Genomic DNA, 26,482 nt, shown 5'->3' with positions numbered 1-26,482 from the left:
GCTAGACTGTAGAAAACCTTCTTAATAAAATAATAGATAATGTAACTGAGCAATTCCAGAACCCTTACGTTATTTTCATACCGTGTCCACTAAATAGGAACCAAGTAAGGATCAGACACAGGAGGCCGAATCGTACCCGGCGAGTAGACCGAAACAAGCGTTTCATCTTGCGCCGGCGGAAGCTTTCCAGTGCGGAGAAACTCCTTTGTGATCATGGTAGAGTGATGACCAGGGTCTGCATTCGTGTCAGTAGTGGTTCTGGACTCGACATCGCAAGTGTGACTTACCTAGAAAGGAGACGTGGCCATCACCATGACGGTCAACCAAAGCTGCATTGGGAATCTGACCCCAGGCAAAGGATGTCCATTCTGTTGGGGAGCTTCAAATATTGTTAGTGAATTCTGCTCAAATTTGCCGGGGTCGTCTCACTCGTCGTCGAAATCAGATGTCACGAGTAACATGCGCTCAGGGGTCGGCATTTCAACTTCGGGAGAAACGTGAAATGGCCAGCCAGAGCAGTAGAGCTGAAATGAATAACTTAGTCGGTTTCATTGGGTATGCGCATGGGTGACTTACTTGGAGCAGCCAGATTTGGGTCATTCCAATGGTGGAGTTGTCAATCTGTCTTGGTGTTAGCTGGGCTCAGGACTGTGGACAAAATGTAATTTTACTGCAAGTCCTGCTTCCAAAGATTTCTTGAAATCAAGATAATCATATTTGTTGTAAACTTTCCAGTGGATGAGTTAGCGAAGAACAACTAGACCACAGAAGGCGCTGGCGTACCAACATCACCACACTCAAGAGGTAGGGCAACTGCCAACTCTGCAGATATTGTTGAACCAGACAGCAATGATGTGAAATTTCCCACCATGGCACTTGAAAGTGTGTTAATAATCTCCCCGAAATCCGGCTGGCCCTGAAAGAGTGAAGACATGGACGCCTGGACTGCCGCAGTAGAGACTACGGAGGAGCAGTCACCCTTGCAAGAGCTCTCTGCTTTTTGGACACCCGCGATGATTCTCTGGAAAGTCTAGAGTATTTTGTGTGAGATGACAATCTTCAGAAAGTTTTGGGGAATTTACCCGAAGGATGCTTCCACGGCCTTCTTTGTGGAAGGGACAGTTTTCGTCCTTCTGGCAGTATGCGTCTGCGCGAAGCACAGCTCTGTTGAGTGCCTTGATACCATCTTGGGCTTTGTCAAACAAAGTCTTGGCTGATTAGCAAGAAGTCTCAAAATGCCAGTGCTTCAATTACGCACCCTCCCGTGAGGTACAACGGCATCGAGTGCAAAATGACCGACTCGATCCGGAAACGTGAAGGCATATTGGCAAGCCCTGTATGTACCACTGGATGAAATATGTTTAGTAGGTATGCAGATAATGATGTAGTACTCGGGTCCTCTCACTATGACGCTCCGAGGAAATTGATCTTATCGTAGCCAAGAGCCTGCCGGATTTGTTCGTAATCCTGCACTACCTCTCTCGTTCCTACGAACTGAGCGATTCCCGGGGGAGAGCTGAAATCAATCCAGGACTGGAACATGGCTCTTGATGCCTGGCGATAGGCCTTGAAGTCAGACTCATTTTGAGGGCTGGCTGAAGTCAGTGACTAGATCGAGAGTTTTTAGGATCGTTAGCAACTTACTACGCAGATGGTATGGACCCAAAGACATCAAGAGATACGTTGAGTGGGTTTGAGCTGTAGGTTCCTCTAACATCCAACACTATAGATTGAATGAGTTAGATTCTTCAAATAATATTGCCTGTCCGCTTGAAGGAGAGCTTTTTACTCATCAGATCATAGTCCATGAGACCAGAAAACATGTCTGTCTGGTTCAGAGCGGCTTGCCAGGCAAGAACTACTCCTGGATCGGTTCCTCCAGGATTACTATGAGCCAGAGTGAGTGACATGGATCCAGTAAAGAAGGTTTTGTTGGCTCAACGTACACAAAAAGAACTCCCTTCGGGTTCTCTGGACGGTACATGGCCAAGCCTAGAGTGATCATGTTGTGCCGAGACATGGGCTTGGAATAGTCCATTGGGACATCGACCCGGCCACAGTGGAGAGATTCCGGAAGATCAGAAAGATCCACACCCGTCAGGTTCAGCGAGGAAGGAATATGTTCACTGCAGTTGACCCATCGGATCGTGTTTCCGCAGAGGGGACTGCTAGATCCATGTGTTGCTAGGAGGAGGAAGGAAAGAATAGATACGTGAAAGTTGGAAATCATGGTTGAAGCTTAAGGTGCAGAGTGAAGAGGTTCGTTTTCTGAGATGCAGAGAGAGGATGAAGATTCACTCAAGGTGCGACAGCTTGACGTATTTATATGCATTCCGGCTCTATGAGTGATAATATCTTGCGCGTTAGTTGCCCATCTGCTTACACCCTCCGCGTCATATGAAGGTTGGACAATAAATGATCTAAATAAATCCTGTAGCTTGATTGGCCAGTTCGTTTTCGCTTGTAAACTGCGCCCAGTGCCCAACCTGGTCACAGATCCGTCGGCCGATTCCCCATCTCGGCAACACTTGCCGACCAGCGTTTACCGGGATATCAGGCCTGACAGATTATGGACTTTGATTGCTTATTCTACAATAGCTAATAACAGTCTAAAAATGCAAGGATACCTATTTATTTCTCATAAAAAGTCACCTAACTGGGAAAGAAGGCCGTTTATTTCCCACAAAACGTTACAACTTCCTTCGGGCCCACCAGAGAAGCGCACAGTAGCTATCTCGTTTTCACTTGTTGCATCTGTGACCATCTCTCGGTATATCCTTATCGGCTTCGTGGATATACTTCCTCCTACCGATTCGACATTACATGATTCCTCCATGGCGATCTTCCATGCAGCCGCGGCAAACATTGTATCACGATGCCATATTCCCTCGCGTTCAGGCGCCGTCCCCAGTAAGAGCATAGCGCGATGACGGATATTTGGCTCGCGACATTTCAAAGTGATGTAAAAGAGGCTAGGGATAACGGCCGAGTCCAATGACAGCGTTGGCAAGGTTGTATCCCGGGCGGAATGGTGAAGCAGTTGCTCAGACAAGGTGAGTAAGCACCTGAAATCGTTGTTGCAATTGTCATAGGCCATTTCCGTCTCTGCGAACAACATTTTCATCATCATTACCGCCATGCGGTGGTCCACCTTGAGGGAAAGAACACCTGGCTCTGAGATACTCCCGTCTGTCATCAGATTTGGGCTATTTTGCAGCGCATTCTGCCACTGCTCAAACTCTGAAAGGTACAAATCGCGACTTAAGAGCATCTCTGCCCACTCAAGGGAGAGTGGTGCGTCAGGGCCATGTTGACGTTCAAAATTTTGTTTACGCCGGATGAACTGTGTCGTGGATATCAATTTCATATCCAAACACCGGCGAGCGTCTACCAAAGTCAAAAAGAGAGGAGGGACAGGTCCTATGGTGGCTTCTAGCGGACATTTTAAAGCGACCAAATTGAAGTCTGATGATGGGCAACCATGAATGGTGGCTTGTAGTTGTAGGCGGGTGAAGATGTAGAGAATAGAATCATCTATATCGCCGAATGGGGGTGTGTTTGATGGAGATGACGAATTGTGAATGCCTTCCAAAATTGATAGTCCACTCTTGAGGTGTCTCAAGGCGGTGATAAAGTCATTCCGTAGGAATTCTAACCACACAAACAAAAGACAGCAGATTAACACTGGTTGGCACGGAAGGCGATTCGCCATTAGATCTTTGGAAAGAACGTTGACAGCCTTGGTGTACTCTGCTAGAGCAAGTTGGCTTGTTTGAGTGTCCAGTATGGCCTGCGACTTGTGTGACTTGTGTTCGTTGCGCAAGTAAACTTCGTAGAGAGAGCTCACGGCATTCAGAGAACACCGAACGGTTGGATAGGCGTGTGCACTTTGAAGGACAGTCTGTGTCCAACTAGCCAGCTGGAAGTGCTGAGAAAAGTCGTTTCCTGATATCAAGCAAAAGACATGAATGAATCGCATGTCGCTGGGACTGCTGGGGTTTGATTGAATTGCTAGGGATGGCGAGACTTCCGGTTGAGGCGTAGATGTCGTCTTACTTGGTAGGTCGGGTCTTGACTTTGTGCTCTTTACCGCGTAGCCTTCGCATTTTCGTCCTGTCGAGGTGCATTTCGCACACTCTGGTTTCCCCTCATCGCATTTTACACGACGGATTCTAGACTACTCATTATTATCCAGTTCGAGAAGACGTGGGAGCGTTCCTCGACTCACTTGCAGACGAAACAACCGGTGCGCACTTTGGGTTTTCCAGCCCTGGGTTTGTACTCGTACCCTGTTGCTGGGCTTTGCTTCGACGCGTCCTCTTGGAGGGATTTCTTCACTCTCGGCAAAAGCAAGCGTCGAGGGTGAGGACCTTGATCCCCCGGTGACAACATTTCAGGTGGTGAACAGTAAATGGTGTGTAAAGAATGGTCGGGGTATTGGCGGTTGAATTGAAGTGAATGAAATATTCACCGTCATCGCGTCGTCATGCTTGCGAAGAGGAGGCGTATGCTCACTCAGATCTCCAACGTGCTGGTAGGATGCAGCTGACAGCCAGTATGACCAAAATGGGCTGTGTCGATAGCCGAGTACGAACAGACCAATCATACTTGATGATAATTACAGGCCATGCCTGTTAGCCAGTCAGCCTTGGAGTACGATCTATACCTGTTTTGGGGGTCAGATCATAGTGGATCTTAACAATTAGTATGACGTTCAATTCAAGGGGACGCTAATATTGAGCGTATGTCAGATCATCTTTCGATCGGCGACAAGCTGCAATGATTGGAGAATTACTCAGTCACCGAGATTTCTGGCTGCGTAAGCAACAGCTATACTAAGTGAAGACAGACGACAACTGGGATAGTTCAACGGGACTCGGACAATCAATCCAAAAGTAGTTCGCATGTGGGATATCCAAGCAACAATGCACCAGAAGAACTGGTCATCAGATCCATTGACTTATTGGTTCATCTTTAGACCATTGTCTCTTTAACTATGTTTCCCTAGGCAACAACCTATCCTATTCAAGATGAACTATTCAATATCCTTTCGAGGGGCCATTGTATCGCTTCTAACCAAGGCCCTGAAACTTGTGTCGCGATATCACTAACAACGCTACCCCCCCAACCAGCTGTGTACCAAGCGTATGGCACGGTTTCGTGCACCAAAAGGCAATAATATGCCATCAATACTAACGCCGAAGGATCCTTCTCCCCCAACAACCATAAGAACTCGTCCGACATGGTGATCGGCCATGTCATTGTCATTCTGAGTTGAGGAACCTGGGCGGTCTGGACAGCGTTCTGTATCCCTTCAATAAATTGATGCGCTTCAATATCGACGATGGCCCCAGTTGTTTGGTCGATGTGCTCAGTCTTCAGAAATTCTTGCAGCTCGCTCAGCTTCTCACAAATCCTCTCCATGGACACACTTCTCGGAGGCTTGCCCGCCAGCATGAATAGATCTCCGAGGCATCCACTTTGAATCACGTTCTGAAATGCATACAAGACCTGATTCATGCCCTTTGCCAACTTGAATATGTAAATCATGTCCCCAATATTAGGAGCGGGGCCTTCATAGTGATGCACTGCTCGAGAAGCAAAGGATCCAATGAGTACTAAAGACGCAGCTGCGAATGAGGCGTCGCAGTTGTTGACGGAAAGATCCTTTATGGCGTGTCTCAAAGCCTGAGATGCGTCGTTTTGGTGTTTTGAAGCCACAAGAGAGTATGCGACTCGCTCAGTGGGGTTCAGATATGCTAGATGATATGCTGAAGTGGCGAGAACTTGGTGTAGGAGTGGTTCGTTCTGGAAGGAGAGCTGAGCTACCGTAACTTGCCAGATGCGGCTGACTTCGCTTGCTCTTGGAAGGGTAAGAGAGGTTACAGCTGTCCAGTGATGCATGAGCTGCAAATCTGTAGTCCAGAGTGCGCCTATCTCGTTCTGATCCTCACTGATTGGCTCATGGAGGGTGGAGGTGAATGGATCTGGCTGCCAGGTTGGAGTGATTTGTATAACCGGTTTTGGTTTGGACTGCCTGCGCCGAGATGCGGTCTGAAGTTGTATTAGTATCAAAACTTGCTGTCAGTCCAGAATCCGGCATACTTTTGTGAGTGTCTGTGATTTTGGTCGCTGAGTGACTCGTGGACCTTGCGTCGGGGCTGAAAGCAAACTGCATTCCACGCCATGCCTTAAGCATGCATTGCATGGTCGATTCTCGTCACACTATTTTTTATCAGTTCAATAATCATACGTGATGAGGTGGAAAGATGGTTACGACTCACCTTGACCCGCCGCCGCTTGCACGATTCACATCCTGTCCGTGACTTGGAATAGCCGAGCCGAGGCATTGTGACAAGAGTCCTCAGCCTCTGATTTCGTAATGGATATTAGCTGCGAGATGGAGAAAAAGAATTTGAGTTTTTGGATCTGCATCAGCGGTTGTCAAAGAAATGGGCAAACGGCATGAAAGATGTACTGAATTGAAGGCTGAGCCTCATCAATGCACGGTGTCATGTTCTACGAGAAAAATACAAATCAAATCACTGGCTCTCGCTTGGGTCTCAAGGGCCTCAAATATTTAATTACGCTGTGCCTTGCCCTCCCTGGCGGCCTCTAGTGATCATGGCAATGCGAAGGCGAAACCGAACGCGAGAGCGAGTGCGGGGCGGAAGAGGCTATGTTTAGATCAAATCAGCCAACATTGCCCAAAGCGTCAGCTATTAGCCTTGATGAATCAGTGGAGCACTGCCGAGGCACGTTCAATCGAATACTCGTATCTGAGAGTTCTGCTGGGATAGGCCCATGAAGCAAGCTAGTCATTTGGTCTTACAATGATGTGGATCATGGCGTTTGGCAGCGCGCCAGGGAAGATTGGACGGGTCGAAGCTTTTCCCATTGCACCATGCAAAAGGGATAGTACCGTCGCTAATTCCCGTAGTACAGAACAGGATAGAGCCTAGGCCGTATTCCAGTTCAACAGTTTAGATTCTGCCCTACAGATTCACCAGGGTGAGGAACAACTCCACTCTATACGCGGATGATGCCACGGCGTCAAGATTTTGCACTTGGCCATTTTGGTATTGAAGGTTTTATTAATTTACACCATTTCTCTATCACATGCATCCTGCCTTGGCGGTCTAGAAGCCGTGGGTATTGTCACTGCGGTGGATACCACGTCAACCTCGTCGGTGTTGTCCCGATTTCTTTCCAACTGACACCTTGTGTCAGAATCGAACATGAACTTTCCGGTCTTAAGAACGGTTGGCAATTGTAGCCCCTCTAGAGTCTCTATTGTCGTATCGATGATTGCCATGTCCATGCCTAGATGATTTGTCAGTACGTACACAAAAGAGCTGGGACTCGAGCCTACCCGGGAGGCCCATGACTGCCACTGCAAAAGGAGGTTTTTCGTCGTGATCTGTGACGGAAGAGAAATACGGAATTTCGTAGACTATCAATATATTAGCATGGAACTTTCACCCCTCCTCCAAGTCTATTCTTACTTGGGGCTGCACCGAGAATTGGTCTAAGTGCCAATGCGTGGATGCCATACTGTGGCCGCCGCTAGAATCTCAAGCTCAATTAATATTTGCCACGCAGAATTGACTGGTTAGATCCTTACTACGGCGGCTGGACTCTATATCTTGCGGTCATGGTCACTAACGGGAGGATGGCAACGGCATTTGACTTATCTCTTGTCAAGATCGTGCTGTTGAACCACTTCATGCAGATGTCGATGCGTTGAAACCCAACATCCCTATCCTCTTTAGATATTTCCTTCCCAATAGACCTATTAAAGGTGTTTGAATCGCTCCGTTTAACACATAAATAAGAGCGAGTGCATACCACTCGCTCATTCGGGAGGCTTGTGTATGGCGCCTGGTTGAACAGCTCTCCGCATTTCGAGCGGAATTCATTAGTGTTAAGAGATGTACTTACTCGATGCAGGATTCCACACCAGCCACGCAGACCGCCCCACTGCTGGGACGAAGGCCAAAGCAGCCACACCATAAGGCACATTGTGTTAAGCATCCCCGGGCTGTTCATATCAACATATTAGCTAGGGTAAAATATATGATAAAGTATTAAGGGCAACGACTGACTATCAGCGCCTATGGCAATGTCAAGCCGGTAATTCGCTGCAACTGCACAAGCACGTCCCGAACTACCTCTTCCGGGGATTGACATATGTCGGCACGGGTATTCCACGGGGTGTGATAGTCGGTGTGCTCGGTGGGCTCCTCCCAGTTTCCGAACGAACCCATCTTTGTTTTGCCAGTTATCACGATGCCAAGGTCGACCAGGTCCTGGATGCACCTTGCTGACTCAATACGTGGTCGATAAGTGTCGTAAAATGTCTTGTTTCCCACAGACGTATTTATACCTTTGAGATGGATGCTGTCTTGGATGATGGGGAAACCGGCAAGGGGCGACACATGGGCGACAGTGCTGATTCGAGACGGAAGGGCGGAACTGAGACACTGCTCGTCAGAACTCTTGATAGGGACCGCCTCAAATGTGTCGGATGATCTATGGGGAGAGTCAGTGAGGCCATGACACACAAAGGGGATATGAATACTTTGACAACGGTTTCAGAGTAGCCATGCAAGTCTCATTGGAATCATTCACCAGCTTCAAAACTCGTCGCAACTCGCCCTTTACAAGGGCGTACGGGCCTGGGAGCAGTGACGCGGGTAGAGCCGCGTCGATAGACCAAGCCATGTTTCCAAGGGCTTTGAGATAATTTTCAGCATCCGGCGTGATTTGTACGTTATGTTGGTCAAATCCAGGGACTACCTTGAAGACCACATAGTAGAGGAAGCTTTGATTGAAGACGTAATATTGGGTGTTATACCGTTGTACCATCTGATGTATCCATTCTTTCGTTACTTGGAATCCGGTTTGTCGGGGGAAGCAAAATACCGTCGCCAAGGCAAAGTCTCGACTAATCGGCAGAGCCACACCCTAGTTCTTCAGGTCAGTTCAATGGAAACATGAAGGTATTGCGATAATCTTACCAACCACCAACGATCCACAAGATACCGGGCTCCAGAGACTTCAAATGACAAGTAAGCCCGGGGGGATCCCACTGAAAGTTCGGAGTTGGACATGGTGGTGGTTGTGTTGACGTGGGCGATGAGCAGATAGTAGGCAATGTGCGGATGGTAGGCAGCACAGAGTTAATATTCGGTATTTCCGGCCCATAGGTCAGTTCAGTGTTCCAATATTAGACAAAAGGTTCGTGGTCTGAAGCGGAATGCGAGGGCGTGTTTGGCGACAGCCGTGGGATGAGAATGGGCAGGTGGTGTAGGGCGAGAAACTGATGTCTGATTTATATTCATATAGCATTGTCCATCACTGCAGAGTACAGGCGCCCCAAAGCGAAACCGAGAATCAGAGTATGGAACTAGAGACAAGATCACTATTTCAAAGAAAGTGAATGACGGCTTCATTCGTTAGAAAACACTGACTAAAGGATCTTTGAAAACCTAATCATTGTCGAGGGCTTAGAAGATTGATCCTTGAATGTCCATCCATGCACTGAAATACCAGCTTTCTTCATCATTTTTTACAAAGTTTTATCGGCCTCGGTGAGTCTGCACACAATCTTAGATACGAAAAGGCAAAGGGGCAGCTTTCGTCACGGATTACATTACAAGTCTTGAATAAATTCTTAGCAGATGTCCGCTTTTATGTGCTCTTTGCTATTCGGCTCAACATCGACTCATTTCCATATCACCCGCCATCAGCTCTCATACAACGTCTGCTCAGCTAGTAGATTGAGTAGTTGGTAACCTTTAACCTCAGTTTTGGGCCTTCCTTGTGGTCGACTGCGGTTACCACTTGACCTCGAGCTAGATGATACGGATCTAAGGTAAGATCATGCGACAGGAAGGCAGGCGAGAAAAAATAAGAAATTAAATCATATGATGTGCAATCATAACTAATTTTGCTGGAGAAAATATGCACCTGAATACCGGACTGGCGTCGAGGCAGCCTTTATACGATATGCCTGTCTGCTATAGTCTTAATGAAGGATTTATTGCAGTCTCGGAGATTGTTATGATCTAACGACTTCCTTCTGCTACCAGCGACGATAAAAGCTGACAGAGCTGCCCCCCATCGCAGACTCTGTGAATGTCTTGGCAACAGGAAAAGGGCTTGTCAGCTCTAGGTACGCTAGACAGGGTCCCCTGAAACCGTTCATCTCCGAGCTTGGAACCCAAGGTGCTTGACCCGGTTCGCCAAGGCGATTGATGACATCGCATAAGACACAAAGCAGAGACTGAAATGGGATGGCAAAACCATCGATAAACTGCATTTAGAGGCACATCACAAGCGGAAGTGACATCGTTCCTCTGGGGCGAACACTCATACTTCAAAATAGTGGGCAATCGCCATCAATATGACAGCATGTTTATTTCGAATTGTTGCGGGACTCGTTCCAGGCGGCTTTTGAGCTTAGTTATTCCCTGAGGCGCTTCTGGACAGTGGAATAACGATGCCGAAGATATATGCGAAGAAGGAATACACGAACTTCCGATAGTGGAGGGCAATTGCATTGCTATCCTCTCTTTGGAAGAAGCTCGATAGACCGACTGAAGACCTGGCGGATGGAGAAGACAGCCCTAATATAAGACCCAATCCCCAGCACGCCAAGGCCGCCCTCGGACTTCAAGGGAAGGTCGTAGAACAACACTAATAAACAGTTTACCTTCAAAGTGGCGGTGCGAGCTTGAAGTCGATAAATAAAGTAAGACTGAACAGCAGCAGACACGTTGATAGACCTGGAAATATTTTGTCCGGTTCGGCGAGCCATCCGATGTTCGGGTGTATCCACAGACCTATGTAACATCGACCCCTAAAAGAGACTTTCCGCCGAGAATGAATCCGCTCTTGAGTTGGATCGGCAGTGGGGGTTTCCCGAGTAGAGGGTCCGTTCATGTAATATTTTTCTTGGCCCGGCACAACGGTTCTAGGGAGATGCGATTGCCATCGCCCTTGCGTTTAAGAAGTTGCATTTTAAGAACTGCACATAAACATACTGAGCAGCTCCAAGGAGCCGGAGTCTCTGACTTAGAAGTGGAAAGGGAAAGAAGAAGAAGTTGGAACCGTTTCCTATACATAATGAGGCATTTGAGGCATTTTTATGCTTAATTATCCCTGGTCGTAAAAGTGGAATTCTGAGAGATCGGCATGAACGGCGTTGAATAAACCCTGGGAATCTCCATCTGATAACCCACACCGTTCGGGAGTGGCGCTCAATTGATCCCCGAGGTGGGTCATGACGTTTTATCAATCTCATCTAATCTTCATTACTTATACTCGTGCTCCATGCCTCTGATTTTTCATGCAAGCTACTCTTGTGTCTTTATCGGGACTTGCCTTACACATTCCTTGTCTTTACATTGACGGCAAAATGAAGTTTACAGCTGTCAGCTCAGCCCTTTTGGGCTTGGCTTCCACGGCTCTCGCTGGAGAGACTTCGACTCGGAAGACCAGCTACGACTACATCATTGCCGGCGCGGGTGCTTCAGGCTTGGTTGTTGCTGAGCGCTTCGCTCAAGCCGGCCACAGTGTGCTTCTCGTCGAGCGAGGTGGTCGTTCGTTCTACAGCACGGGCAACCGTGGGGACCTCATGCCGTGGAACAGCACCATCACCATGTACGACGTCCCCGGTATGGCTTACTTCACCGATACCTCACCCACTACCCAGTGGTGCCGGGATATTGGCGCATCTGGAGGCTGTCTGCTTGGTGGGTCAACCATGCTGAATGCCATGATGTATGTTAAGCCCCGCGCCGCTGATTTCGAAGGTTGGCCGAAGGGTTGGCGGTGGGAGGATGGCTTGTCCGATGCCGCTGAAACTCTCTACGAGCGTCTGCCTGGCACCATCCTTGCCTCTTCTGATGGCAAGCGATACGATGACACTGCCTACGAGGTCATGTCTGAGTTCTTGTCGAGCAACGGCTGGAATGAGGTGGATGCCCTCAACGATGTTGAGTCCAAGGACACAGTCTACACTCACCCTCCATGGCTGGTAAATTTTCATCATACGAAGTTCAGGGGGGCAGGACTGACAGGATATAGATCAGCAATGGACTACGAGGTGGTCCAGTTCGCGAGATCCTCCCTGATGCGGAAGCTCTTCCCAACTTCAACCTTCAGCTCAACGCCATGGTCCTCCGCGCCGTCCGCAACGGCCCGATCGTTACTGGCGTTGAGGTTCAGCATGATGACGGTTCCCGGGAGATCATCAAGCTGAAGAAGGGCGGGTCTGTGGTGCTCTCTGCCGGCACCCACTCAACTCCCCGAGTTCTCTTCAACTCTGGTATCGGACCCACGGCGCAGCTCAAGATTGTCCAGTCCGGCTCCACAAACATCACCCTTCCTCCCAAGTCCCAATGGATTAACCTCCCCGTTGGACAGTTCCTCAAGGACCACCCCATCATTGTCGTCCCATTCCAGACCAAGGAACCTATCGAGACTCTACCAAGAGCTGCATGGTTGGAACCTAGCCAGGAAAATGTCGACTTGTTCGCTCAGGGAGGCGGCCTCCTTGCTCAGTCTGGACAGCGTCTCAACTTCTGGAAGGCCATTGAGTGCAGTGACGGCGTCACCCGTTACATTCAAGGCACTGTCAACGCTCCTGCTGGATCCAACAACACTGTCGAGGCCAAGGTGTATCTCACTCACGGCCTGACCTCTGTTGGTACCCTCGAGATTACCTCTGAAGGCAGGACCAGCATCACCAAGACGCCCCTTCTCAACACTGTCGGCGACCGAGAGGCTGTCAAGACCTTCCTCGACGAAATTCTGAGCTACACTAGGAAGTCCGGCAGCGTTCTCACTGTTCCCGAGAACATGACTTCCGACTCGCTTCTGGAGGTTTTCTACAGTGGCAATCATCATCTTAGCTCGGCGAACATGGGTGCCAAAAACAACGGCAAGAGTGTGGTTGGCCCTGACGCCCGTGTCTGGGGCACCAAGAACTTGTTTATCGTCGATGGCAGCATGCATCCCGAGGTTCCCACTGGCAACACGCAGGCTTCCATCATGGTGGCTGCCGTGCATGCTGCGAAGAAGATTTTGAAGGTTTCTAAGAAGCTTTGAAGGGTATTGGGAATAGAACGAGGAACGAGGCAGATGAATGTTGATGGAGCTCTTACAGCATAGTAAGGTGTTAAAAATTAGTGTAAACATGTAGATACATTGTTGTACTAAAATAGATATGTACAAACGTGGGAGTTTACTCCATAGGTCTAGAATTAAAACACCGGGCTCAAATTCCTTTCGAGAATGAGTGCTTGAATTGGACCCCCCTTAGCCACATGTCGTATGTGATCTCTTTAACGAACGGCCTTATGTGCTCGTCGGAAATGCGCATGAAGTGCTCTGGCTCATGGCCGTGAGCCCGAACGCGGAGACTGTGGAACGCATGAGGCGTAGCAATAGAGGCGAGCGTATTTGGGCCACAAGGAAGCAATCTCACTCAGGAGCTCGTGAGAAAGAGATAAGTCAAACGGCACCGGGGTGTTTGAAGCCATTCTGTCGTTAACACGCGCCTTAGAGATGTGGTACGTTGCGGTGTGATGTCGCTGGTTGACGGGAGGGTTTGTCTTGTTGTGTTGGTTCGGGTAAGGCTCGCGTATGTAAAACAATAGCTTGATCGGGAGTTAATAGGTTTAGAATTACCCGCGAATTCATCCCATGGTTGTGAGCCTCTTGACTCTCCGATGCTTCTGGAATTTGAGATGTGCATGCGTGTAGTGGAGGCTTCAAACGATTGTCAGTAAGAAAACGGCATCAGTTTGACGGCATTCGTGTGCTTACCATCCACAAGACTCGTATCACGTGCTATTATACGGTGCTTTGTTCCAGATACCTTGCTGCTTTGCGCGATTATTCTCCCATTATTGAACCAACACCATTTACTGGAACCATTTTCCAGAGAATGGCCGTTTCCCTAGCCTTGAACGACAGTGACCCTCTCTGCAATATCTGCACCGAATTTGCCATAGACGCACCGCAGGCGGACTACCAAAAAAGTACAGAGACTGTCCCACCAGTTGTGCTTTCACAGCGCTGGGAGGAACTGTCTGAGTACCGCCCGTTCTTTCGGCACCACGACACATTTGACGAGCTTGTCGCAAGCGCCGGGACTGGCTGTGCGCTTTGTCGTATCCTCGCCGACGACTTTGGGTCTAAGGGCGCCAATGGAGATGGCCATCTAAGCCTACACTTGTTTTTTAGAACCCGGCCATGCAAGTTCCTGGCTACTTTTGAGAAACGGAAATCCCTCTGGTGGTATTTCGGTCGTTGGGAGCCTCACGTATTTAATATCGTCCAACATCGGCCCTACGACCCCGTCAAAGAGTGTGTATTCGATGCCAATGGAATTGAAGTAGGGAAACCAGACCGCTTCTACCGCGCTATCCCCAGAAGTTCAAACTCCCAAGATGCGTTTGATACCGCGCGCTACTGGCTAAAAAACTGCGCCGACAGCCACAAGAACTGTTCAAGACAAACGCATAATTCTCTGCCTACACGAGTTATTTACGTTGGCGAGCCTCCGCTTTATCAAGAGGTTCCAAGGCTCTACACTCAAACAGCCGGACAATCCGACTCCTATGTTGCACTCAGTCACTGCTGGGGGGGAAACATTCCCTGCAAGCTGACGGAAGCGGTGCTCCAGAAATACCAACAAGCGCTTCCCATGAGCCAGCTCCCTCAAAACTTTCTGGATGCCATCAGCGTCACCCGCCAGCTCGGACTACGATACATATGGATCGATGCTCTATGCATTATTCAGGACTCGACTCTCGACTGGCAAGCCGAAGCGAGCAAGATGGCATCGTTCTATAGCCAGGCTCTGGTTACTGTTTCAGCCCTTGATTCTGACAAGAGCACCAAAGGATTTCTCGGGGATCGACAGCGCGGGTACGCAAAGATAAGTCGCGGCTTTTCGGTATGCCAGGAAGAGTTAATGGCTGTCGACGTCTTGGACCGGAGTGCGCTTGATACGAGGGGTTGGTGCATGCAAGAACGTCTGCTATCGCCGGCCTTGCTGCACTTCAGCAACGAGCAGTTGGTGTGGGAGTGCCAGGAGGGTCTCATATTTGAACAAAACGGAATGGTCAGGGTGAGTCAGCTTACACAACCCAAGATTGCATCTTCCCAAGAAGAGGACGTCCTTGCAGCATTGCTAATGCGTGAGAATTGTACAGAGCAGGAGCACCAACAGGGGCGACGTAGCCGACGACCTCACAAATTCATTCATCGTCCTGCGTCGGAACTATAACACCGGCACTATCAGCCCTAAATTCGAGGCTTGGTATGAGCTGGTAGAAGAGTTCAGCAGTCGAAACCTCACGGTCGACGCGGACATTTTGCCCGCCATCGCAGGAGCTGCAATCCGCTTCCGTACTTTGACCGGCAGAGACCACACCAGCACCGGTAAAAGCACATACGTTGCAGGCCTGTGGGAGGAAGACCTGCACCGCGGCTTGTTCTGGGGCGCGAGAAACAAAAAGCAGTGTGAAACTCGAGTGAAGAGAAGCCTCGATTTCCATCGCTTGTCGAAGCCCACCACCCCGTGTTTCCCGAGCTGGAGCTGGGCGAGCGTCAGAGGACCGGTTCAGTTTTATTCTAAATCCCCACGCATAGATCCACAGCGCTGGCGGGACTTTGAAATCCTGGGTGTCAACGTTAGCCGTGGCCGCGATGATCTGATGGCGACAGAGGCGCAAGGCGAGCTACGCATTCGCGCGCCTCTAATACAGTTGTGGTACGAGGCCCCCACTGCTGGCAATAGCGGTCATTCAGGAACGGTCAAGTTTGAACAGGGTGGTGATTATTATCATCCTCATTCGACTAGACTCGCTGAAACGGAAGCGGTCATGGACTCCAACCAGCTTGAGTCGCGTGAGTGCTGGCTTCTGGTTTCGACTGGACCGCCCAATATTCCATTCATTCTACTGCTTGATAAAGTAGGGGACAACAGGTTCCGTCGCATAGGATATGCGGTGACATATATGTGGTTAAATGACCAGGATTTCGCTCGCTTCGAGGTAGTAGAGTTCACACTTGTATAGTATTACAAAATTGTGCTCCTATTTCTTCCGCGATGAAGACAAAAATTATAAACGCCAGGCGAACTTCAAATCTTTATATAGGATGGTGATGCCTCATGTATGAGATACTTTTGGATACAGCGATATGCACAAAAGTGAGGGACTCCAGTGTCTCGGATAGGTGCCTAAGTAGACTAGGTCAACTGCACCTCGAGGCCAATGACATCATGACATTGCAGAGCTTGGCGGCAGAAGTTCGAAAATGACAGCGACATCAACCCTCCTGTTAGTACTGCTAGTCAGCCTTCTCTTCGTCGGCAAGGCATCTGCCTTTGGTGCTGGCGAAGTAGCAGGTACAAGCGACTTCAACGGCTTTGTATGGCGCCACGGCGACATCGTCGAGGTGCTTCGATACCTCCCAGCCAGCTTCATCACGCACTATCGGTTCACGTTGCTCGAACGTCGCCAGATCTACTTTGGCAACTGGCTTCGCGACTTTTCACAGGTCATCGACACGACATGTCTCGAAAACCTCCCCGAGCCGGCCCTGCGTGCCATCGTGAGTGTCTTGGGCTTCATGGAGTTTGGCTTCGCTACCGACGAGTTTGAGGTCACGAGGGAAAGACTCGGATGCTACACGCACGTCGAGCACATCGACAACCCCAAGGGCTATGCGGATAATGCAAAAGATGTCGATAAGCGGTTGAGGGGCCCGCTGGATCCGAGGGAGCTCGAGTTTGACCCCAACACGGGCATGAAGAATTATATCGCGAATTCTGGCAACGGCTGGGACACGGCTGCCGATTACGTTCGAGGACAGCTGCGCGAATCCATCAGGCTCGGGCGACAAGGGCGCAAGAATGACCCGGCCGCCAGAAAAGAAGCCTTCATCCACCTGGGCGCTGCTCTGCACACGCTCGAGGATTTCTCTGCGCACAGCAACTTCACCGAGCTCTGTCTGCGGGAGCTGGGAGAGGACGACGTCTTTCCCTTCGTCGGCGCCGCATGCAGGGTGAAGACGCCGGGATGGAGCGGCAAGATGGTGCCGCCCGTGGTGACTGGGACGTTTGGGATGCTGGACATCTTCCACAGCCTCCTTGGTGAGGCGGATGACATGGCGGTGCTGCAATGCAAGGGCTCGCTTGAGAATTTGGAAACGGTGAGTACATACTGATCATCGTCAAGAGCATTCAGCTAATCCGGACGAGGATCTCAACGTTGGAGCCATGGCATTCGACCAGCTTTACGAACTCCTCAAGGCCGCCATCCAGGGCTTGTCCTCGTTGGCCTCGACAACAATCAACGACCCGCTGCTCAAGCAGCTGGAAGCTGCAGGGGTCTTGTTCAAGAAGGCGGAAGAAGCCAAGGAGCAAGGCCAGAGTGTCGAGACCAGCGTCGACGCCAATATTCTCTGGCAGTCCATCGAGCCCATCTTCTTTCTCCACGACAGACTGAAGAAGTGGCTCCAGGAGAGCACCGCGCGGGAAGACACGGAGCCGCTGAATCAAGAGTCGAGCACGCAGTTGGGAAAGTACGCCGATGAGCTCGTGTTCAAATACCTCTCGTTGATGATCGAGGCGTCCATCCAGCAGCTGCGCAACGCGCTGAGGGCGGCCAAGGATCGAGTCGACGCAGAAGCGGCCAAGTCCACCTCAGCAGAGGTCTACCTCGACGGCGACGGGTCCGACCCGAGCCACTCGGATCTGTCCAAGGATCACTTCAACAACGTCCTCAACCAGCCCGCCGGCCTCGTCGCCACAGTCACGACCAACTGGACGACGCAGCAGGTCGTCCGCTGCTACGACGACAGCTTCCGAGACGAGGAGGAGACCATCGACGAGATCCTGTCCATCCTCCACCACCCGGCGTTTCCCGGCCGCAGCAAGACGCCCGTACAGAAGTACATGTTCGAGGCGGTGCGCGGGTGGTGGGAGCACAACTCGGCCGAGGAACAGGCCAAGATCCGCGGCAAGCTGACCCGGGACAGCGTGCGGGCGCGGGCGCACGAGGACCACACGCTCACGCTCAAGGACCTCGCCGGCAAGAAGAAGGGCGCCGCCGTGTTCCCCGGGTCCAGGCCCAAGGTCCGGCAGCCGCCTAAGAAGCCGTCGCCGCTGACCTGGGCCGTCGCCGAGGCCGAGAAAGATGCCAAGTGGGCGCTGGGCGCTGCGAGGAGGGGCATCAGGGATCCAGCGGCCGCGGCAAAACTCCTCGGCAGTGGCATCTATGGCGCCGTTGCGTATACCGTGTGGCTGACGATGGCTACATTTCGTGTCCTCTTGGGCTGGATGCTTGCCTTGGTCTCTAAAGTGTGGTCATTTGTGAAGTGATGGTTTGGACGCATCAAGGCGTGTGTGCACTTGTATCTAATTACCGAAATAGAATAGACCTCACTTCTCGCTCATGAGCCTAATATTCCGATCGTCTTCCCCGATCACTCGGTGAGTGTGACCCTGACTCTTTCCCTCCCTCACACATGTTCACTCTATGGGAGTTCTTCCAATAGCCGTACACCAAGCCTCAAATTTCCACTTCTCAATCATGCCGTCCCTGCAATCTTGAAGTCCCTGGCTCCATAGGTCTTTCGTTTCCACTACACCTTTAGCAATCCAAGTACTCTGCGAAACAAAAAAGGTCTCAAGGAGCCCATTGTCGTTGTTCTCGACCATGGATTGCCCCAATGTCGTGATCCTAGCTGCCAGGTGTTGGCATTCAGTCTCTAAAGACCGAAACCGATGTGGCGCCATGGCGACTAAAAGCCGGGACTTGAGGATCCGACACAAAACATATGTTCCCCGTAGTGCAAGCTGAGCAACGTGCTTAGGGCTAGCTATGCCCTTCTCGAGCGTCAGGCGCGGGAATATGATGCCATATTTGTCCCTCTCATGGTCTCCATCCACCAAGTCTGGAAGCGTGCGTTCAATTTCCAGCCAGAAGAGCAGACTTTCTCGGTCTTCTAGTATGTGCGCTATAATTCCGTCGATCACATCCTGCGGCGGTGGAGTAGGCGAGGAGATGGCGTCTGTCACGTCCTTGAACTTCTTTGGCGCGTTGACGAGATGGCTCCACAGCGCGAGGATAAGACCCTTCTGTTTGTAGGAGGAGTCATCGTTGTAAATCACAGATCGCATGACTCGATCCCATCCTTCGTCTGCCAGGAAGCATGGTTTATTGCTCAGAAAAGCGTTCATTACCTGGGACGAGAGACGATTAGCTCCCGACGAGGATGTAGAGGGGTTTTGGTGACGCTTACTGTTGGCCCAATATGAGCCATGAAGAGTGCCATTTCAAACTCGGTCTGGAAGCTATGGGCGCCTCGTATTTGTATAAGTTGGGCAGCTCCGCCGGCATGGTGTATCCAGGAGTGGGATTTCGTATTTTCATTAAGCAACTAAATTCAGAACCGATTAGTTGTTACAATTTTCAGGAGTTCAGGGTACCACTAAAGGCAGGCAAATACCTCGAAAACGCCCAATAATTCTGTAGCACACAACGTCTCTGCAGTCATTCTTTGTTTCTCATCATCCAGGGCCGCTTGAACGGCCCTCAACGCCCGGGTGTAGTGCAGCAAGACTCTCTCATTCCCCAGGCCATCTGGGGGCTGCAATATCTGGTGGAGCTTCGCAAGAACACAGTCGGTGGCATATCTCAGTATCGGCACTTGTTCATATCGGCTCATGATAAAATGTGCCAGTTTGCGACTTGCCAAATTCGACGCGGAGGGGAGATTCCCAGAGTAGACTGCCTCGGACTTGAGGTATGAGAACTTGGCAATGCCGAGTCGCAGCCCTGTCAGCGGTGTGAGATTCAGTAATAGCGCGAACTTCTCCGTGCTAGCGGAGTTGAGATATGGGACTGAGACTGGTAACGCGTGTGTGCGATGTCGAGAGACGGTGGATCGTTGCGACGCTCTCTGTAGTGCTCTTGTCCCTCGGTCCGATGCCACGATGTCTGATGACGGCTGATTGCGGCGATACACCGACTCATCTGGCAGAGTCTCTCCGAGTAGTGACAAATTCACATCATCAGTGCCACTTTCCGATGATGCTGGACACTGCCTCAGATTGTGTTGTCCGTAGCCGCCCCGTATTCTCCGGTCTGCCCCCGCATCTCTCATGGCTTGTCGCCGAATCAGCTTGCGCACATTCGGATCCTGAGAGAGCCTCGGGCCATCATAGTTGACAAAGGAGAAGGCCATCTCCTCAACGCAGCTGCAGAATTCTCCCCGGCGCGTGCCCGCCTGCAGCCTGTAGTGGAAGCCGTTGATTATGATGTAAATCGGGCATCTGGAAACTATCGCCGGTGGGGTCAAGATCCAGCCTTCATCGACCAGGGTACCGGCAGCCCTTTTCGGCTGGCTCGCCGTGATTAGTAACCGCAGTCATCTTGGACATCCAGGGTACCATATACCCAAAGCGGAATAGCCATCTTGAATTACCCTGAGTGACGTGATCTCCCCGGCGAAATAATTGAGCCGACTCCTGCGAATGTGTTGATGAATAATACAGATATGCAGCCTTAATCTAAACGCGCCATCAGGTGTGCTCCCTGGCACTGTCGTGAGGAATTGTATTTCCTAATTGGGACATCAGTACCCTGGAGTCCTTCAAGCCACTGTCACAGGCTGCGAATCCATCGCCACGATTGATGCGTCAGGTCGATGTCATGTTGGGACTTCCAAGCAACAAGTCAATGGCTATAAAGGTCTTGAGAGCACCGACTGTCAAAGATTTTAATAGTCCACAGCAACACATCAAGTTCAGCTTTACCTAGACCGCTTCACCACTTATCTTCATCAGTTATCATCACCAATCAGCTTCACCAATCATCATCATCCATCACCTTTACCAAATCAGACATCATGGCTACCATCGAGACTCTTCTGGCCCGAAACAAGTCTGTCCATCATTCTAATCTAACTCCCATTGACTTTGCTAACCCAGGTATAGGGCCATCACCCACACTCCCCTCCCATATCTGACAGAGCTCCGCGCAGCTGGAGCTCCTCCTCCCCGGACTCTCATCGGTATGTCCACTTGAATTTCTCCCCGCCTCGTCTCGCTCCTGGTTCTAACCTGCGTCTGCGTTCTAGTAACTTGCGTCGATCCTCGCTGCGTCCCCGAGGCATTCTTCGGCCTTAGCCCAGGAGGTTAGTAGAGACCATCACCCGAGAGGAATAACCCAGGCTGACCTCCCATGCAGAGGTTGGTGTCCACCGCAATGCTGGCGGAAACATTCGACTTGCTCTCCGAGATATCAACATCCTAGACACCCTGTTTAAGCTGGAAGAAATCGCCATCATTCATCACACTGACTGTGGCACGACCCATGTCACCGACGAGAAAGTCCGCGCTAGCCTGAAGGAGATCGCGGGTCAGGAACACCACACTGACATCGAAAAGATGGAATTTGGCTCAAACACCGAGTAAGAATCCCCTAAGAAACATTGCTACGGATGCAAAACTGACAGGACAACGAATAGTATGAAAGCAAGCGTGAAGAGCGATCTTGAGTGGATTCGGGCCAGCCCGTTTGTTAGAGAGGACCTCAAGAAAGGCTGCCACGGTTTTCTGTTTGACATCAAGACTGGAGAGCTTGAGAAGGTCGAAACCGACTAATTACAACCCCTAACGGGAGTGGAGTAGGGGCTCTAGATTGTTAGTGGTGTGGCGGTGGATTCAGGGACCGTGGCTAGTTTGGGTATCTTGATTGGTGGCCTAGGCTGTCAACACCTAGGTATTCGTGGCTTGGTAGATGGAATCTCAGTCGTCTTAACACGAAGGGCAAGGTAGACAAGATCATCAACTGTCGTTATCCCAAAGGCTACTTGTTGGTTCAGTCCAACGCAGGTTTATTCGTGACAAGCCATAGTTCCCATCATTTGCAGGGTGTCTTTCAACCAGCCACTGTTACTTGGTACTCCAGGCGTTTGATACAACCGAATATACCCCAGCTTCGAACATCCATTGCTGGATCTAAGTTAGTCCGTACTCCATCCTATAATATTAATGAACGCGTTGGGTCAGCCATGTGTCAGATCTTACCCCATACTACCTTAGGTACCGTCGGAAACATTAAACATTACATTAGTGCGTTGTCCACGCGTTATCTGACTGTATTTATCATCTGACTGCATCGTGACTGCATTGCGACTGCACCATCAGACACCATACCTCCTGATACTCCGTCTCGATTTCCCAACAACGGAGGCGCACGCGGATTCCTGCAATTTGGAGCACAGCCGGGTGGCTTTACGCCATTCTCGATTATCAAGCGCCCCCAAATTCCTAAACAAGAAATCGCATGCGCTTTCCAAGCACCTCTTTCGTGATTTCATTTGGCCTCCCCCTCTTTAATTTCCTTTCGAACTACTAGGTTCAGACTAGAGCACATAGCCGTCTGCCACTAAGCTCGGGAACTCAGCCCTCCGTGATCACCAGGCTCCTTTACGAAGTAAAAAGTTATTGAAGAGCTTGATTATTCTTGTTAAAAACATAGAGCAGGGTATATCTTCCCTGTATTAATATTCGGACATTGCCTGATGTAGCGACCCTACTCTCACCCAACAGTGGTGACAGCACGTCTGCACAGAATGAGACAAACCAGCTCAACCTTTACTTTCACGTCAGCGCTAAACATATTCGATCTAGAACAAGTTCAGGGATCGGCATTTAAACCAATGCCGCTACGTGCCGCACAACCGTCCCAGTGGCTTGGGGCGTTTTCTCGTGTCTCGCTGTAGCGAATGACGATGTGAAAAACAACACACTCCACCGTCTAGATGTCACCAGCTGATCTTAAATTCAAAGCCACACATCACGACTGAGACGTGGCTGAGGTTGAGGCCTTGGCAGACACGTCGATATGTTTAAAAGCCAGGCCCACCATGGCAATTCAGCTCCCAATCCAGCACGGTGCCCGCACACGGAGGTTCACCTTTTCCATCCATTCCCACGATGCGTTTCTCTGTCGGGATCCTACACTTGTTCGTGGCTGGCTCAGTCGCCAGACGCCCTCCGTACAATGAGAAAGTCGTCGAGCGGGACGTCGTCATCATTGGTGGAGGGTCCTCGGGTACATATGCTGCCGTCCGCCTGAAGGAGGAAGGCAAATCTGTCGTGGTGCTTGAGAAAGAGGACCATCTCGGCGGTCACACAGTCACTTACACTGATCCCGACACACACCAGCCATTCAATCTAGGTGTCGTCGTCTTCCATGATTCTCCCATCGTCCGAAACTATTTCGCCACCTTCGGAGTCGCTGTTAACACGGCTGGATTCTCGGCTCTCAACACAGCATATTACGACTTCTCGACCGGCCGGGCTGTAAACGGATTTACGCCCGCTTCTCAACAAGCCTCAGGGGCAGCCGTTCAAAAGTACGCCCAGATCATCGCAACCAAGTATCCCTATCTCGCCTTGGGATACGACCTGCCAGACCCCGTGCCCAAGGAGCTTTTGGCGCCGTACTCGGAATTCATCGAGGCGAATGGTTTGCAGGACATGGTTCAGCTGGTCAACAGCATCGCAGGCTGCAATGGCAATCTTCTCGAACGACCAACACTATACGGAATCAAGGTCTTCGGTCTACTCCTCATCCAAACACTGTCGACTGGCTTCATCAATGCTGCGTCAGGTGATAACCTGGATCTCTACCGCGGAGCCCAGCATTTCTTGGGACAGAATGTTGTGTATAACGCAGACGTTCGAAAGATTAAGAGATCCCATGACAGTGTTCAGGTCTGGGTCAATACACCCAAAGGAAAAATTCTTGTCAAGGCAAAGAAGCTGGTCCTTGCTATCCCGCCCTTGAAGGAGTATCTTCAGGACATTGGTTTGGACATGACTCAGGAGGAATCCGATCTCTTTTGCAAGTTCAAGGGTTTCCTGTATGGATCAGCTGTCTTTGAGTACAGCGGCATCGGCACCAAGACAGCATACACTAACATTGGAACGAATACCCCATCCAACCTTCTGAAGCTACCCGGATCATACACGATCAACCCACTTGTCGGAAAGGTCGCGACGAATAAGATATCCAGTTACATCGGCGGCCTCGACCCCAGCATGACCAAGAAGGAAGTCAAGCTCCTCATTGAAAAGGAACTCGGAAACCTAGCAAAGGCAGGAAATATTGGACATGGCAAGGCGCATTTCAAGTTCTACTCGGACCATGCTCCGTATCACATCCACGTCTCAGCCAACGACATCAAGCAAGGTTTCTACAAGAAGCTTTACGCGCTCGAAGGAAAGACGAACACATTTTGGACTGGAGCAGCATTCGTGGATAACGACAGCACACTGATCTGGACTTGGACAGAAGCTTACTTGCTTCCACTCATCAGTCAAGCTTTGAAGTGAGCTGAGCCCGTGCTGGTTGGCTGCACCCGAGGTCAACACGATGCAGCACAAACCCGCATCGCAGGTGAACTTCAGGGCAGTGTTGGAACTGTAGGCTTTGTAGTAGTACGCAGATAGTAATAGGCATAATTCAATTGACTTTTTGCTTGTATCCTAGGTGGATTTATTTATCCATGTTGGTTTTGTTGTTACATCCAATAGTACTTGTGCTATGTGGAAAGATTACAAGCATGGTTGTACTAAAGCGACGGGTGTGCGACTGGAAGATGTGTGACTGCACAAAGTTTCAACTGTCTCAAATAGGTGTAACAGAGGTACAGTCTCGATGTGCGCCACACGGCGAGCAATACGGTATATTGCCACCTCAAGTCAGCCAGTTTCCCTCCTCATCCTCCCACCCAAAGTCCACCTTAGACCATCCGAGGATTGTTGTCTTTCCATCAATTTTCACCTGCAAAGCCTCTATCTTTTCCCCAATTCTATATGGCTGCAGAATCTTGTGCGCATCGTTCATTTTGGCCATTTCCTCGTCGTCGAGTGTGACAAGCTTTATGTTCTCGGTGATTCGTCGCTCCGCGCCACTCTTGGGGATGACGGTGATGCCGCGTTGCACAGCCCAGGAGAGAGAGACGACTCCAGCCGAGCAGTTCTTGTCGTGTGCTATTTTGGTAAATAGCTCATCAGTTAGAATCTGGTTTCCAGCACCACCACCACCTCCGCCTCCCATGGTGCTATAACGATGTTAGCTTACGCACCCCAGTTCAACACGTAAGATCTTGCCTCCAACTCATCACATGGATTCCCTTTGACTGGCAGTATGGAACCAGCTTCAAGTTCGGATTGAGGGCGTGAAGCTCGACTTGATTCACCGCCGGCACGATCTTGGCACTTGAGAGTAGCGTGTCGAGTGTTTTTTGCGTAAAGTTGCTCACGCCAATGGCTCTACACTTTGGCCCGACAAGCCCCTCCATCATCTTCCACGTCTCGACAAAAGTAGGGCTCTCATGAATCCGAAGAGTCTTCTCCTCGGGGGCGGGCGTGGTTGCACATGGCCAATGCATCAGGAATATGTCAATATAATCCAGCCCTGTTTCTGCGAGCGAAATACGCAAAGCTTCACCAGGGTTGTGATGCCAATCACTCCAGAACTTAGTTACGACGGTAATCTCCTCGCGAGGAACGCCACTGACACGGATAGCTCTCCCTACGTCGGATTCAACGCCGTAAAGCTGGGCAGTATCGATGAGTCGATAGCCGCTCTGTAGAGCGAAGACGATGGACCTTTCCAGCGCATCGGCATCCTCAGTCCCAACCCCGCCTATGAGAATAAGTTATCATAGAACGGGTAGTGGACGTCGGCAGCTAAAACCACCGAGTATTTTGCTCACCTTGCCATGTACCGAGACCAACGGCTGGAAATGAGTCTCCTAGAACATGGGAGAGGTGTGTTAGTACACCGCATTTATATACTAAATACGGTAGCAACATCACTAGAGTACTTGCCATTATTCAATGTGAATGTCTTGGCACACACGGGGTGATTTGCAGACATGATCTCAATTTCTGGGGGTTGCGCGATATGGTGGAGAAGCTGGATAATGAGGTGAGGGGTAGAAGAGGCCCTCATTCCGGGTTGTGGGACACAGTTATACGAACTAGTCAACTTTCGACATGAGGTAGTCCGTATTTCTAATTCTCGTGATTGCGTGATTGCATGATTGCTCTAACTACAACCGACAAGGATAACAAAGTTTGGCGTCCGCATCTATCTCCACGGCGGAAAAGGAAATGCAACAGTAGATATACCATATTCGACGTATAAGAGTTACTTCGCCACAAGTACCTCTACATACACATCTATACGAGATCTAGTTAACCTTTGTTCTCCTTGTAGGTTGGACTAGCATTCTGCCTATTAAACCAGTCGCCCCTTGCTAATCACACAGTTATCTGGGGGCGGGACAGACATGACGTCATCGCGGAGCCGCTACAACTCTGAGCGAGGAATTGCCTTCCGATGTAGTCGACCGCGATGCACGGTATGAG

At 50.3% G+C, this 26,482-nt stretch overlaps 11 protein-coding genes across 11 annotated transcripts; 5 read left to right on the top strand and 6 right to left on the bottom strand.

Annotated features, from left to right (window-relative positions):
- Positions 1–89: 89 nt before the first annotated feature.
- Positions 90–2,230, bottom strand: BGZ61DRAFT_526388 (uncharacterized protein; the record flags this gene model as incomplete). The annotated part of the gene is made up of 12 exons (XM_046252945.1): positions 90–235; positions 288–379; positions 430–524; positions 577–621; positions 672–727; positions 784–1,030; positions 1,083–1,208; positions 1,259–1,346; positions 1,406–1,591; positions 1,645–1,723; positions 1,790–1,887; positions 1,947–2,230. The coding sequence occupies 12 exons, from the start codon at positions 2,228–2,230 to the stop codon at positions 90–92; spliced, it is 1,542 nt and encodes a 513-aa protein (XP_046113202.1).
- A 408-nt stretch (positions 2,231–2,638) lies between these two features.
- Positions 2,639–4,392, bottom strand: BGZ61DRAFT_512776 (uncharacterized protein; the record flags this gene model as incomplete). Its single annotated transcript, XM_046252157.1, has 2 exons — positions 2,639–4,172; positions 4,229–4,392. The coding sequence occupies 2 exons, from the start codon at positions 4,390–4,392 to the stop codon at positions 2,639–2,641; spliced, it is 1,698 nt and encodes a 565-aa protein (XP_046113201.1).
- A 575-nt stretch (positions 4,393–4,967) lies between these two features.
- Positions 4,968–6,521, bottom strand: BGZ61DRAFT_440005 (uncharacterized protein). Its single transcript, XM_046244430.1, has 3 exons — positions 6,285–6,521; positions 6,106–6,225; positions 4,968–6,054 (listed from the first exon to the last, which is right to left on the bottom strand). The coding sequence occupies exons 1-3, from the start codon at positions 6,348–6,350 to the stop codon at positions 5,026–5,028; spliced, it is 1,215 nt and encodes a 404-aa protein (XP_046113200.1). The 5' UTR covers positions 6,351–6,521; the 3' UTR covers positions 4,968–5,025.
- A 578-nt stretch (positions 6,522–7,099) lies between these two features.
- Positions 7,100–9,113, bottom strand: BGZ61DRAFT_471740 (uncharacterized protein; the record flags this gene model as incomplete). Its single annotated transcript, XM_046248255.1, has 9 exons — positions 7,100–7,323; positions 7,373–7,453; positions 7,556–7,566; positions 7,625–7,792; positions 7,942–8,041; positions 8,106–8,319; positions 8,387–8,532; positions 8,565–8,967; positions 9,021–9,113. 9 exons carry the CDS (start codon positions 9,111–9,113, stop codon positions 7,100–7,102), a joined length of 1,440 nt encoding a protein of 479 aa, XP_046113199.1.
- Positions 9,114–11,422: 2,309 nt separating this feature from the next.
- Positions 11,423–13,116, top strand: BGZ61DRAFT_338743 (uncharacterized protein; the record flags this gene model as incomplete). The annotated part of the gene is made up of 2 exons (XM_046239158.1): positions 11,423–12,043; positions 12,094–13,116. The coding sequence occupies 2 exons, from the start codon at positions 11,423–11,425 to the stop codon at positions 13,114–13,116; spliced, it is 1,644 nt and encodes a 547-aa protein (XP_046113198.1).
- An 841-nt stretch (positions 13,117–13,957) lies between these two features.
- On the top strand, positions 13,958–16,097 carry BGZ61DRAFT_471738 (heterokaryon incompatibility protein-domain-containing protein; the record flags this gene model as incomplete). The annotated part of the gene is made up of 3 exons (XM_046248254.1): positions 13,958–15,145; positions 15,231–15,927; positions 15,997–16,097. The coding sequence occupies 3 exons, from the start codon at positions 13,958–13,960 to the stop codon at positions 16,095–16,097; spliced, it is 1,986 nt and encodes a 661-aa protein (XP_046113197.1).
- Positions 16,098–16,338: 241 nt separating this feature from the next.
- BGZ61DRAFT_338891 (heterokaryon incompatibility Het-C) lies at positions 16,339–18,406 on the top strand (the record flags this gene model as incomplete). The annotated part of the gene is made up of 2 exons (XM_046239171.1): positions 16,339–17,235; positions 17,285–18,406. 2 exons carry the CDS (start codon positions 16,339–16,341, stop codon positions 18,404–18,406), a joined length of 2,019 nt encoding a protein of 672 aa, XP_046113196.1.
- BGZ61DRAFT_440000 (uncharacterized protein) lies at positions 18,393–20,377 on the bottom strand. The gene is made up of 3 exons (XM_046244429.1): positions 19,537–20,377; positions 19,330–19,467; positions 18,393–19,270 (listed from the first exon to the last, which is right to left on the bottom strand). Exons 1-3 carry the CDS (start codon positions 20,272–20,274, stop codon positions 18,557–18,559), a joined length of 1,590 nt encoding a protein of 529 aa, XP_046113195.1. The 5' UTR covers positions 20,275–20,377; the 3' UTR covers positions 18,393–18,556.
- A 235-nt stretch (positions 20,378–20,612) lies between these two features.
- Positions 20,613–21,786, top strand: BGZ61DRAFT_30862 (carbonic anhydrase). The gene is made up of 5 exons (XM_046238778.1): positions 20,613–20,972; positions 21,026–21,102; positions 21,169–21,225; positions 21,279–21,501; positions 21,559–21,786. Exons 1-5 carry the CDS (start codon positions 20,938–20,940, stop codon positions 21,692–21,694), a joined length of 528 nt encoding a protein of 175 aa, XP_046113194.1. The 5' UTR covers positions 20,613–20,937; the 3' UTR covers positions 21,695–21,786.
- Positions 21,787–23,032: 1,246 nt separating this feature from the next.
- On the top strand, positions 23,033–24,436 carry BGZ61DRAFT_526382 (uncharacterized protein; the record flags this gene model as incomplete). The annotated part of the gene is made up of 1 exon (XM_046252944.1): positions 23,033–24,436. The coding sequence occupies one exon, from the start codon at positions 23,033–23,035 to the stop codon at positions 24,434–24,436; it is 1,404 nt and encodes a 467-aa protein (XP_046113193.1).
- Positions 24,437–24,581: 145 nt separating this feature from the next.
- Positions 24,582–26,021, bottom strand: BGZ61DRAFT_409323 (aldo/keto reductase). The gene is made up of 4 exons (XM_046243215.1): positions 25,940–26,021; positions 25,825–25,863; positions 25,217–25,754; positions 24,582–25,167 (listed from the first exon to the last, which is right to left on the bottom strand). The coding sequence occupies exons 1-4, from the start codon at positions 25,986–25,988 to the stop codon at positions 24,801–24,803; spliced, it is 993 nt and encodes a 330-aa protein (XP_046113192.1). The 5' UTR covers positions 25,989–26,021; the 3' UTR covers positions 24,582–24,800.
- Positions 26,022–26,482: the final 461 nt, after the last annotated feature.

The sequence above is a fragment of the Ilyonectria robusta genome, assembly GCF_021365365.1.
Source record: "Ilyonectria robusta strain PMI_751 chromosome Unknown BGZ61scaffold_1, whole genome shotgun sequence".
In the NCBI taxonomy this organism is placed as follows: Eukaryota; Fungi; Ascomycota; class Sordariomycetes; order Hypocreales; family Nectriaceae; genus Ilyonectria; species Ilyonectria robusta.
The sequence above is the reverse complement of the archived record's forward strand: the minus strand, read 5'-3'. Positions and strand labels throughout refer to the sequence as shown.